This window comes from Lottia gigantea, assembly GCF_000327385.1.
Source record: "Lottia gigantea unplaced genomic scaffold LOTGIsca_128, whole genome shotgun sequence".
In the NCBI taxonomy this organism is placed as follows: Eukaryota; Metazoa; Mollusca; class Gastropoda; family Lottiidae; genus Lottia; species Lottia gigantea.
In genome coordinates this window covers 374,866-388,954 of record NW_008707390.1, presented here as the reverse complement: position 1 = coordinate 388,954, position 14,089 = coordinate 374,866, and the positions used below count along the sequence as shown (strand labels likewise).

General features: G+C 31.8%; 2 protein-coding genes across 2 annotated transcripts; one reads left to right on the top strand and one right to left on the bottom strand.

Annotated features, from left to right (window-relative positions):
* Positions 1–2,355: 2,355 nt before the first annotated feature.
* LOTGIDRAFT_172175 (hypothetical protein) lies at positions 2,356–5,463 on the bottom strand (the record flags this gene model as incomplete). The annotated part of the gene is made up of 3 exons (XM_009048756.1): positions 2,356–2,768; positions 2,943–3,416; positions 5,079–5,463. The coding sequence occupies 3 exons, from the start codon at positions 5,461–5,463 to the stop codon at positions 2,356–2,358; spliced, it is 1,272 nt and encodes a 423-aa protein (XP_009047004.1).
* A 1,379-nt stretch (positions 5,464–6,842) lies between these two features.
* On the top strand, positions 6,843–13,253 carry LOTGIDRAFT_238026 (hypothetical protein; the record flags this gene model as incomplete). Its single annotated transcript, XM_009048755.1, has 16 exons — positions 6,843–6,851; positions 6,895–7,038; positions 7,345–7,511; positions 7,741–7,822; positions 7,948–8,046; positions 8,152–8,206; positions 8,464–8,585; positions 8,954–9,160; positions 9,745–9,830; positions 10,248–10,393; positions 10,575–10,852; positions 11,056–11,157; positions 11,242–11,305; positions 11,722–11,867; positions 12,239–12,346; positions 12,728–13,253. 16 exons carry the CDS (start codon positions 6,843–6,845, stop codon positions 12,923–12,925), a joined length of 2,013 nt encoding a protein of 670 aa, XP_009047003.1. The 3' UTR covers positions 12,926–13,253.
* Positions 13,254–14,089: the final 836 nt, after the last annotated feature.

Sequence of the window (14,089 nt, the reverse complement as noted above, 5' to 3'; positions counted from 1 at the left end):
GCCAACGCCAACGTACAGGTTTTTCTTATAAAAGGATTAGTGTGCGAGTAAACTTTTTCTACGTTTTCTTTTTCGGTATGTTTCGCAACCATTCTAGTAGTTTCATACCATTCTTCTTCCATCATTTCTTTATCGTAATGATATAAATAATACCAACCCTTTAAAGATAAAGATGGAGCCGTTAGATTATTGCACATATTCTGGTTTACAACTTCTTTCGTCACTTGGTTGTATTTTATCAAACAAGCTCCCAAACAGAGAGTGTCTCTCTTGGCGTAAGGTTCCCATTCGTGTCTCAATTCCTCCCAGTTGTCTTGCGTGTATTTAGCGATATCTACGTCAGCAATCTTTCTCAAATTCGCGGGGAGATTGGAAGAATTTCCTCATGCAGCCAAACTAGAGGATTCGTGTTGATAGGAGCACGTGAAATTAATATGTTGTAAATAATTACCCTTTATTTCTTTCTGTCTTTTCCATTTTTTCTGTAAATCTTCATCCATGTATGGATTAGATAAAGGAAAAGATAGAATTCCTCTGGGTGTTTTTAAAGGGCAATGCGTTAGTTTTTTTGCATTTTTAAGCACGATCCAGTTGTCGAATCCACTGCCGTTATGAGAAATTAATATTAATCTCTTTCTATCATATTGACCTAAATATTTCAACATTTGATCGATGCAATCTGTACCTACAAATATTTCTACTACATTCATTAGTTTATCATAAAATTCTTCTGGAAGGGGATCTGATGACTTTAAATCTGGAAAGAGATTATTTATTCTGTTTAACATTTTCCTTAGTTTTTCTAAATTAATTTAAGTGCAACAATATGGAATTGCTCTTCGCTTGTCTTTTTCTGAATATGTTTCGCAATCCCAAGCGAATAACGCATCATCGCTCATACTCGAAAGCACGTTTAGGTGAAACCTGTGTTACTGCGTTGTTGTCTCTACACGTTTTCCACACCTGTTCGTAATTGCCTTCTATTTCTTGAATTCCCAAATTTTTTTGTGCGAGTTGTGTAAGTAAAAAACCCAATCTAATTCATCGTGAACGTCTCTGGGATGAAAATGTCTGTTTTTGGGATTATAAATTTGAAACGAAGTGTTGAATTTCTTGTTGAATTCCTTCATTCTAGCACAAGTCATCACTCCTTTTCTATTTGCTTTTGAAAACCCGTTCATGTATTCTTGAAATTCTCTCGTGTAGTCTTCGTTTAAAACACGATTGACGCATTTGATAAAACAGTGACCATCTGTAGGTATGTAACAATTTTCGCCTTCGTATTCATTTATCTTTTTAAGTAGATCAGTTCCTCCTCTACAAACTCTCGACCTTTTTATTTCTTGGAAATTGTCTTTCATTAAAATTATTTTTCCTGTAAAATACTAATCGAAAGCATCGGATTTTTTGTCCATATTTTAAAAGATATTGTGAAAAGTTTTGGCATTGAAACCGAGGAGTGACATGTATTGTCTGTGATTCCCTTCCTCGACTATCTCTCCATCTATTTTAATTTGTCCTTTGAATGTTTTACATTTATCAGAGATAGCCTTGATAACATCGGAAAATAGGGCTTTTTCTATCAATGTTTCATCAAGTTCGATTTTATTCATATTTTTTTATGTATATATTTTTGATTTTTTCTTTATTTTGACCGCTGATATTTCTGTATGGAATTTGTCCAAAATTTCATTGAATTCTTGTAATTCTTCAACTGTTATGTTCTTGTCTTCTCTCGATCTTTCGAAAAAGATGTACAATTGATTAAGATACATATTCAAGATATCCGTTTTCTTTTTATAATGAGCTTTCTTTTTACTCGTGAAACCTAAAGTGATGAGACTGCAAGAGGTCGTTTGAACGGCTGTTGATGCAGCCAATACGGTTGGGACGATGACCGGAAGCATTAATCCAGCAGTCACGGCCGTTGCCACCGTTACTCCTACCGTTAGAACTGTGCTCGCTGTTTTGAAAAAAGAATCGATTCTACTCCATGTTTTCCTGCATGTATTGCACTGTCTCAACTTTATTTTCAACTCTTCTTGTATGTCTATCATGTATTGTTGTCTGCTTTCGAGTTCCATTTTTTAAGTCGTTAAATTAAGTGAATTTCCGATAAATGGAACCACGGAATATCGTATAGAACATTTTTGTTTGGCCTAGCATTATTATTAAATTTTCGGGTATTAAAAGTAAAAACATTTACACGTACTAACGACATTTCTTTTTTCGTATGGTCCTCTTTAAGATGATAGGAATATTTTATTTTTTCTTTTTCGATGCTTATCTTGGCTCTAAAAATATAACCACCAGCATGAAGGATGAAGTCGGAACCTTCGGCAAACGATAAATGCACTATAAACTCTCTTTCTTGTTGACGTTTATGAAGGTGTATTTTTCGCCTAAAGCGAAATATAGTTTTACGTATTCAAAGTCTGTTGTTCGTAAAAACTCGTGACTACTCGATTCTTTTTTTCCGGGTACTTGTAAGTGTCGTGGAACTTGGACAATGTTGGTTGATGGTGGATTTTCCGTCTCCAATATCATATCTAAATCTTTGATTCTAAATCTATTTATATCTTTATTTTCTACTTCCATTTTAAAGGTGTCTATATATTTACCATTTTTCGTTTCAATTTCCTGATTCCTTATATCAATCAAACGTATATTCTCTTCCAAATTACCATCATTGAATAATGAAATATGTTTGACGGCCCTACCGCCTTGTTTGAAGACTACTTTATTGACTTTAACCTTCATGGGAAACTCTATTTGAATCAGACAATTACCTCGAAAAGTAAACTCTTGCGTTTCGCCGATATCGTTCTCTCTTGTGTCAAAAAATCGTCATGAATTCTAGATATCAAAAGATTGACCTGTTCTTTAATATGATTTTTCATATCATCTCGAAAATTTATTTTGAAGAAAGTTTTTAATCACACCCACTTCTTTTTCTAATTCGTCCGTGATTTTAGTATCCAAAGCAGTCAATTGTTGTTTCAACGTATCTTTGTCAATGGGAAGTGTGTTAATTATATCTTGAACATCTGATTTTTGCTTCGCGATCTTTTCGTTCAAATTGGATATCGAATTTTGTAACTCGGTTTTGTCCGCGGTCTTGTCTAGTTCTGCTAGCAATTCGCCAAGTTTTCTTTCCAAGACGGTTAGTTTTCGTTTCAATCTATCCTCGTTTACATTTGGGTTGTCTATTAAACGTTGGACGTCTATTTTTACGTTCGTAATCTTATCGTCTAATTTAGATATTAAATTTTGCAACTGACTTGTTCTATCCACTTGAATAAGACGTTTCAAACTCGTTAACTCTTGTTGTAGTTTGGGTTCGTCCACAAGATTTTTAATATTTCGTCTGAGGTATCTTTTCACGTCATTTATTCTATTTTCAACATGGTCCTCATCTATTTGTATTTATTTGATCCAGTAAATATTTCTTGTTCACGGCATCGTTATCGTTTCCTGGAAACTTTAAATTAGTTATTTTGAAATTGTTCATATCGATATCCCCTTGTAAGGTGTCTCCGATTTGATCCACGAAAAAAGGTTTCGCTTTGTTTATAAACGCCGTAGAACTCATGGGATTTTTATATTCTAGAGGTAAAGACCCTAATCCAAACTTGTTTGCCATTTTTATTGAGTTAAATTTATTATAATTTCTTCAAACTTTTCTCCCAAACTCAACCGATATAAAACCCAAAGCGACAGCTGTCCACACAGCTTTTGTCCTGGCATTTGAATTTGAAACGTAGAACATTTGATTGGTTTGCTAGTCAATTTCGTGATCTCTTCTGTCGGTTCTAGACCGAAAGAATCAAAGAAATAAAAGTTATTCGAAGAATCTTTGTGTAGAGCAGAGTGATGAACTCCTTTTTGATCCGACGTGTGAATGTTTGTGATGGCGTAAAATTTACCTTTCTTGTATTTCAGTTCATCAATTTCATCTCGCATGCAATAATAAAACGGCGAGACGTTCAACTCCTTGGCCCATTTCACAAGTTGAAAATTTGTGGTCGTGTCTTTTCCGTATTTATCGAGAAATACATTCAAGTTGATTTTTTTTAGGTGTTTTTCGAAGTAGGCGGAAAGTATTGCTGAAGACACAATTGACAAAATATATACGTAGTTTGTGTTTGAAAAAACTTGTATAACATTCTGATAAAACACATTCAATAATATTTTGAAGATAAATTTACATTTAAATTTAAAAAATCTTAATTTAAGAGAGCGTAAATGCTTGTCGACATCTAAATTTCTTAACCTTTCATCTAAATCTTCATTTTTGAGATTCATTTTTTAAAAGTCAGTTTTTTGAAGATCATTTTGATAAAACCTTCCTATGATTTCTCGATCAATTCATACGTGTGAGGTGATGTGTTGTTTACTTTATCAACGATGAATATCTCGTTAGTCCAATAGCCAACGTAACCTTTCTGAAACAATGATTTATATTTAAAAATACGAACTCGATCTCCAACTTTGAATTTGGGTTTAATATTCAAATTGCTAATCTCGTTTTCAAAGTTGTTTCGAGTGTTGACGGATATTCGGGTTATTAGAGGATTGGGATGGCGTCACACCTATAGACGAATGTATTTTGTTATTGTATTCGTCGACAACAACTGGTAATATTTTAAGCCATTTTTGAGATTTCAATTCCGTGAATTTCTTGAATAATTTGCTTTTAAGAGTCCTGTTGAATCTTTCTATCACTACGGCTTTACCTTCGTTATGCGTGCTGTAAATTTCAAACCCCAGAGATTTCACATTTCTGTTGTAGAATTCGCTTTCTTTATCAACCCACAACTGTAGGGGTCGTCTGTCGGATTGTTTCATTATGATTTCGAATGCTTGTTTGACAGTCAGACCCGATTTGTTTTTCAAGGGAAAGACCCAAGCGTATCTCGTGTATATGTCGATCACCGTCAAACAATACTTGTACCCGCTCTCGACTGGCATGTTGATTAAATCGGCTGACCAAATTTCATCTTTATCAAAAACTTTGACTTTGAGGTAATGTTTGTTTTTTCGAAATTCTTTGTGAATCTCGTCTGCTATGCCCATACCCAATTTCAATTTTGCCTTCAAGAGTTTTACGATAAGAGCCCTTTGTAATTTCTCTTTGAAAGTGGGATTGGGAATATTTTCGAGTTCGTCTATCATTTGTTTGTCTGCTTGGTGTCTGAATGTTACGTCTTTATTTCTGTACAGTTTGTCGTGTTTGAGCGCTGCTGCGTCAACTCTATTAACGGGTTCTTCTCCTGGTTTGGGATTATCATTTTCGTCTAAACGCAGATCTAACCTAGTGCCTGGACCTGTATAATTGTGCCCTGGGAGATGTTTTTCTCCGGGATATTTTGCCCATGGGAATCCAGGAAGAGAACCCAATGACTTTTGAATGTCTCCCGCACCGAAATACGTTTTAGGAGGATGGACATTTATTAAAGACATATTTGTTCAATAAACACTATATATTTTTAATACGAAATATTTAATACAAGGAGAAAGCGATAGAAAATGATTCACTTTATGAAATTTTGTTTAAATATTTGGATAGAGACTAATAAAAACCGTCTACAACCTGGATGATAAAGAAAACAAGGAAGCCATTTTGATATGTATAAAGGGCGTTTTAATATGCTCTGTATTTTTCATTAATTATTCCATCTAATGAAGGGATAATAGGAATCTGATTGAGTTATTTAACAGTTCAAGATGTCGGACAAAGGAATCTTTCTTCAAATTTGTGTTTCTGAGACGAATTACTAGTGAATTTCTATGTTGACCTATATAGTCAACAATTACGTATTTACTTCCTTGTGTGTTAATGTAGTCTATATATATCATCTCCAAAATCACTACAGATTCATTATTTTTAACAGTTCAAGGTGTCGGACAAAAGGAATCTATCTTCAAATTTGTGTTTTTGAGATGAATTACTAGTGTATTCTATGTTGACCTATATAGTCAACAATTGCGTATTTACTGTGATACTCACTACACACCCTTTGTTAATTCTCTGAGACTTTCGAATATACTTTTCGCTCTGAGAATTGACCTTATAGGGGGAAATTGAAGGTATTGACAAAACAATAACAGAGTAGGCCTTCTGTTTATTCTACAGAATCATTTATCATAATTTTAAAACCATTGACTTTTTTTTATTTCGCATTCCTCTTATATGTTATTTCCTCCTGAGGAAATGAGGGATTTGTTGTTTGAGACAAAATTGGCCACTTTGGGGATGAGAGATGTTAGCGCAGAGAAGAAACCGTCTCCTTCGAATTTTTTTTGTTCGTGTTTTAAAATTAAAGACATTTTTAATGCGGTTATTTTATACTGTATTATTATAGTGATTCTTGTCTGTGGTTTGGGTAATTTATATGGAGTTTGTTATAATACATTTTAACAGTTTGGGGAGTGTGTTATAATACATTTTAACAGTTGTGTCTTTTCGGATATGACGCGTTGAAAAAGCTGCGCATGCGCAGAAGTGAAATGCGTCATATCCGAAAAGACATATACTACTAGTGTGAATTGAGATAATCAATTTTAAACATTATCAAAGGGAGAAGGACCTTAGTCGCGGAGACAGGAATATTTTAGTTGAGCTTATCATTAATAGAGTTCACAGCTGAGTGCAAGATTTGAGCCTTCAAATTCATGTGTATCCAGAATTATCGGCATTAAAAGGACTCCTCGTCTTTTTTCTTTAAACATTACCATAAATGGGAAAGACATTCATGTTTAAAGAAATAGTACATTTCGTACGTTTCTAGTATTTCTGAAGACTATTTACATATATCCAAGACAAAACTCAACCCCTGAAAATGGCGAAGGTGTCCCTTTAAAGTTCAGCCTTTATTATTCTGTTTATTGCAGGATCAATTTGAATTGTTTGCATCTTGTCTGTTAACTTTACGTTTATTGGGTAAGTTTCTTGGTTTCCTGACCTTCTCACCATATCATTCTGTTCACGGTCTACCTGATGATATACAGACCAACTATATAGAACTCAGAAATAATGTAAGTAATAAAGAAATTTCACACAATAAGCATATTATTAAATCGTTTGAGTTAGAATTTTAAGGTCATTCATGAGTTTTACTTTTGTAAATCTTATGTGTAGTAATTTGAAGTGTTGGTGGTTATTGTTTAATATTTTACAAAGGCATACTTCTTTTTGTTCCAAAATGTGTAGGGATATGGTTGTTTAAATGTTTGCTATACCAACTCAGCAATCAGTGTAACTTTCCAAAATTAAAATCTATTGTTTAGTTCTTCTACGATTTAAAAAAAGACACCAAATGATGTGTTGTTGTGTTATTTCAGCAGCCAAATCCTATAGATATATTAGAGTTAATGGTGGTCAGTATAAATACAGAAAGATTAAATATTACAATACCATGGATAATAGAATATCTTAGTATGATGGATAGAATAGCTCCTGTATTAAACTATTATCATAGAGTTTTATATTTATTACAATATATACATAGGTAAGTTGCAGGGTTCCATTCTTACAATCTAAATGTTTCTACAATAAGTCAAACTTAAAATCTATAGTAGCAATAACTTGATATGAATGAATTATCATTATAGGATAGCATCTCTTTAAATCTTTGTTGAGTTAGTTTCTCTTGCTCATCATGATGTCTCATCTTGTTTTTATGCCATCTTCATTATAGTACACTTTACTATTTGTTACTAAATGTCGTTTTTTTGTAGACTATCATGGAAATCAGTGAAAAAGGACAAATATAATTATGGATGTTTGATGTTAGTTTCAATGTTGGGTTGGTTATTTGAAGTAAGTGTTCTCAAATCTTTTTCACATAAATAGTTCTGGTGACATATTAGGTTTTATCTCATGAAGAAACTTGTATAAAAACTTATTCTAAACTATTCTAACATTGCTTTGAATATATTTTCTAGTCACCTATAATGCCTCAAGGTATATTTAAAATGGAAGAAAAAGATGAACTACAGAACATTATAGCTATAGATAGTACCAACTGTTCACTGAAACCTGTTGTAAGTTTCATTTCTGATTTTTTACAATGGTTTTACAGGACATAACTTCTTTCTATTTGAATTAACAATTTTCAGAATGAAAACTTGAACCTATATCTTTTCCAGGATAATTTAGACCTGGTCAGTCAAGAACTTCTGTATACAGTATGTCCATATTTAGGTAAGAAATTTGATGTTCTGCCAACGTAACAAGAAAAATTCAACTCAAGAAATTAAATGTGATGTCATTATTAAACAATGTATTATATAGTAAGAATCAGTGGGAAAATTACACATGAGTCGTTGTAGAGTGAAGAATGTTATGAAAACTCTTATATAAAGCACTGGTCATGGTCACAAATAAAGAGATCTGCTTCATAAAAAGGTGATATTTGAATCAGCGAATGAAAGTAATAGTGCATTATTTTATATTTGAAGGTGAAATAAGAACATTATTACTAGAGTTTGCTGTGGGTGCTAATAGTAAATCAACCATACGTAAAATAACACCTGTATCAGCTGATGATTTACCTGAACCAGAAACTGATAGAAATTTACAGGTAGGTTATCTATTTGGCGTTCTCATTATGTTTTGGTTTGGGTAAGACCAGTTGTAGTAGACCCTTGCAGTGTTCAGTGAAAAATCTGATCACTCAGACTGACTTTGAGTTCATTCTTGTAATATACACCAACAAGCTCACTATTTTAAATCTGATTGTACATTTGTGTCTTATTTGTCTCTTACAAAGAGATTAAACAAAATTCTCAACACATACTTCATCACGCAAGAACTAAAATTTGTTGCCATATTGTTCGAGTCTCATATACTTAGTTGCAGTGTCTAGTTTGCTTATTACCTTTGGATACAATATTACATTTGTTTGTCATATTGTATGATATCAAGGAATTTTGAATTTGAATATTTCAGACTCAACTGGAAGAGAACTTTTTTCACAATCATCCAGCAAGTATGAAGAGAACTGTGGAGTTTGTATCTGAGAGAACTGCTTCTAATTTCATCAAACATTTTCGAGCTACAGATTTACCGTGGTCTATATCTGAGGCAAAGTCCAGAGTGAATAGTTTATTACAGACGTTGAATAGTACTGTAGTTTCTCCTACCAATAAAATAAAGGTATGTATAAAATTTGTTTATGGTACTTGTAAAAAAAATTTCGAAATTGATACAGTTTTCACAATTTTGGTAGTCCAATATAATTAATAATACAAAATTGCTTATTATCAGATGAAAGGTTTCAGAGTTATTGCCCTTGACTTTGTAAAAAAGTGTCAATTTGGCGTGTAGGCAGGGTAGAGACTACAGTTTTTATCGGATCTTCATAAAACTATGTATGCCTGCATACTTATTCGGGTTTAACAATGGTAACAATTGGATAAACAATTTCAGAGTGATTGCCCTTAGTAAAAATGCATCAAATTTGGTTTATTGGCACGATAAAGGCTACAGTTATTATCCAATCTTCATAAAACTTGGTATGCATGTATATATTGATGAGATCTCAGTCAACCTTGTATGTATGTAACCTTGCCTGGCAAGCTATCTTTGTTATTTCTATTGTTTAAATTTGAGAGCAACTTGCATTTGAGTTTAATGATTCACAGATATATAGATATACAAAGACCTGCGTTTTTTTATTTCATTTATAGAGAAAACTATGATGACTCCTATATTAACAGTGAAGTTTTGTTTTTTAATAGGACCAGAATCATCAATTAGAATATAAGAAAATAGCCCAGAATCTATGTGAAGAAGTGAAGAGAAAAGTTTCTAATACCAAAAGAGAGTAAGTCCTCCCATAACTAAGTCAGACTAAGTATATCCTTAAATGTTTCTTAACATATTTACTTATTTTGGTGTAGATCTAGTCCTAGCTTAACCTCTGTTGTGTTCTTTATCAATAGAAGTAGAACTACCTAAAAATACAAGTGGATAAATGCTTGTGTTTATGTCATGTGTCTCTAAGATGTGTACAAAAAACTCTGGTTGTTCATACATGAAAATTCTGTCCTCCTCCAAGCAGATGCTCCATTTCATTTAATTTATACTTGAAAATTGTATAATTCATATTTATTCTGCCGTTATGTATAAATTTCTATTGAATCTTGTCGAATGATTGTTGTCAATATACAGGTACATGTTTAGAATTTCAAACTGTATGCTTGAAGCCAGATAAATGTAAGTTCTAATCTTTCATTTATAGATATTGTAGCTCGAGAGTGAATTCAGCATTGAAATTATTGCTTCCTGACGAACAGAGTTCAGCTGTAACCAATATGGCTGCCAGTATTTGTTGTCGTTTGGCAGAAGAAAGAATAAAATCATGGATTACTAATCATATTTCTACAGGTAAATTTTCATGAAAGTTATAATTTTTTTTTAAAAAATAAAGCATAATGATTGCATATAAGGAGGTTTATTATTGCAACAATTTAAATATGAATCGCTGGGATCTTGCACCTTAATGATAGAACAAAGGAATAGTTCAGTTAACATAGATTAGATTTTAATATGTTCATTTCTCTTGCAGCAATGTATTTAAAAGAAGTGAATACTGAAGCAGATAAAGTTTTTAAAAAGTCATTATTAGAACAATCATCCAATAAACAAATTAACATAGGAAATAGACTCGATCTACCAGTAGCATTATTGAATACAACAACTGAAGCATCGAGTTCTTTAACGAATGTAACAACTAAGTCAATTCTATCTCAAGCTGTGTTGATACCTGTATGTAGTGTAGAAGATAGTCATTATAAACATAGAGAAGATGTTATATCACTCTCTGATTTATTACATACTATACAGGTAGCATTTTATATCTTTCATAAATTTCCTTAATTAAGAAGCTGCAGATTTTGCTGACTCTTTTCAAGCATATGATAGTAGTCTGCAAGCATGTATTGAGAGTTCTCCAAAGAAATTCTGCAGGATTTTATAAACCCTTTCTTGGCCTTCAAACAGTTTCCCCTTTTGCAAACTTATAGTTATTATTATCAATATTATATCAGATTATGAATAAAGAAATGGTAGTGAATAGATGTTCTAGTCCAGATTACACCAGACTGATGATGGTTATGGAACAGACACATCATGTTCTACTATTTAAAGAGGTATGTATACTTGTATTGTTTTTATCTTTCAATAGAATTTAATCATTTATATCTTTTTATCCTGGTCCTTGTATTATTTTTTAGGACACAGTACCACAAGCTGTTCGTTCATTAGCTCAGTTAATTTTAGATTTAGCTATCTCAATTAGTAAGTGTTGTTTTTTTTTTAAGAATTTTATATTCTGTCCAAGTAGATGTATATTGTTGTAACTCATGTCAATCTGATCACGTTTTCAGGTAAATGCTATTTAATAGACAATTTCTGAATTATTTTGATATTAAGAATAATTTACGTGAATATTTAAGTTGTTATTTGAGCGCTTTTTGACAGTGAGATTGAAATTACACCATATGCAATATTCCAAAATAATGGAGGAATTTCGCCAGTGTGTGAAGTTTTGTAGAAACAAAGTGCTTACTACCCCAAAAGCTATCCCCCAAATCCTAATGCAACACTATATCATACTATTTCTTATAGGAGGCATATGATCCAAAAATATGGAGATTTCATTTAAATATAAACATGTATTAAACTAGAAATAATATGTTACTCTCTAATTCCAGTTAGCTATATGCCTGAGTTAATTACGGTAGAGTTATTGGATTGTTATAAAAGGTTGTATGAAACGGAATTAAAAGATGTAACAATATTTTCTATAGTTTCATCACCTAGATGGTTTTACTTATTATATACTAGTCCAAATAAACAGGTACTGTTATCATTTAGAATACATTTCACCCAAATACACCTGTTGCATGGAGCAAAGGGAGCCACAGTAGCTCAATGAATTAGATATTTCCTTGTTGAGTGTTTAATCTTGGCATGGGTCGAGATATAAAAATCTTCAGATTTTTTAACCCAGTAGTCTCTCCATGTTAGTGATGACATACATAAATATATATTTAAACTTTTTTTGAAATGATTGAAAAACTAATGCTGTTTTCCCCATTATTAATGCCAGATTTGGGCTAGATTTCTGACTATTGTGATAAGCTTGTTTGTGTATATGATGACTGTTTTATCATGTTGGTCAATTTGAAATGTATAATAATAATAAAATATGGCACCTTTATTTTTCAGAAATGTGTTCCAAGTTATGTTTTATTTATGTGTTTGTTGTTGATGGAGAATTTAATCACAATTGATATCTTTGAAAAAGGCTGTATAAAAGTGCTAAATTCATCAAATGTAGGTAATGTTTATGGTAAAAAAGTTTAAAAGTAAAACAATTTCAGGGTAGTTCATATAGCCTTACCATATTAATTCAAACTTTCATGAATTTAAATTATGGCTTTCCTCAATTGAAACACTCTAGGGCATAAATATAAGTATCTATAGACAATTCCTAGTATTGATGGGACCATTGACACTGTTAGTATAATTAGTGACACACTTAAATGAGATTGTCATTTTGATGATATCAAAGATGTACATAAATGATTTCATGAAGGGAGAATATTAGCATAACCAAAATTAAATTGCTTGAATCTTGAAGCATTAGAGATATAATCAAAACAACTTGGGGAAAGCTTATAATCTGCCCTCACCACCTATTCTTTTTACTTTCAGGTATATAAAGAATTAATAAAGACAATAATCTGTGATATAATAAAATACTTTAATTCTAACCAACAAGTGACTATAAAGTTCAGTAGTGATATATTAACAATACTACAATTAAATAATAATAAACATGATTTACAGACAGAGTTATCTCATCTTGCTATACATCCTAATATGACCCAAATCATGAAAGGAAAGATATAAACTCTATGACTCATATAAAGTCAGATTCAATGAAAATGGAGAATAAATTATGAATAAGAGTTTTACAATTTACTCTCTGCTCTTAATTGGAATAACAGTGTCACCCAATGGTGTTAAGAATTAATGATTGTGATATAAAGATTGGTGTGCCAATGAATTGAAGTGAAGTGGTACAGACTAATTTTCAATGCTACAATTTTATCAAATGACATTGACTTGCTCCTTACAAAAAAAATCATGATTTTCTTTAACATTTTTAACATTTACCATATGTCTTTCTGTAACTTAATTCATGTTTTGAAAAGCTGGAATAAAACTTTTGAAATTGATCAGTTATTGAATGAAAGAGATCACAATAATTAAAGAATTAAATTAATTGAAACAATTAATAATTCTAATTTACACTGTTAATACTTATTCTAATTCTATAAGTTTGGTCAGATTTCTTTTTCCTTGATAAAAACACTTTGTCATTATAAAATGTTTCTGTTTTTCTTGATTCATATTAAGGTAGGCTTGTATTGTAGTTTGTGAGACAACAAAATATAACCTTCTATATTCCTGTGGACAGAAAACATGTCTGATGCTCATTGAAAATAAAGAAATTGATGTTACCTGTTGTAGTGAAAGATACAATATTGGCTCCTATATCGACTGCAATTACCAATGAAAAAGAAGAATTATTAAATTGTCACATTTACTCTAGAATTTCATTGTGAGATTTTTTTGTGATATAGGAGCCAGAAAAAGAACTCTACAACTGTAAAAGTAATGTTTAGTCACACTCAGTAAAGGCGAAACCACATGCCTCTAACTGGACACATACAACCAACCATTAAACACATGGTATTACTTTATTTTTGGTTTAGCATGTCTACTTTTGTCTTTTATCTTTAATTGATATTTCTTCATCGAAAAACCTTGAATTATTAACATTTTCACTGCAATATTTTCAGTTGAACTTGAATGAACTACTTTAGCAATTTCTGATAGATCTGCATCAGGGAACAGCATTTTTAAACGCGAGATGGCTAATATGGGACTGTGATATTCTTTATTCACTTCAACATCTAGGATTTTACTGTCAAATTTTTCGTTAAATATCCTAAGCTTCTCCTTAAATTGACTAATTTGGTCCTCAGCTCCTCTACAAATTGACATTAG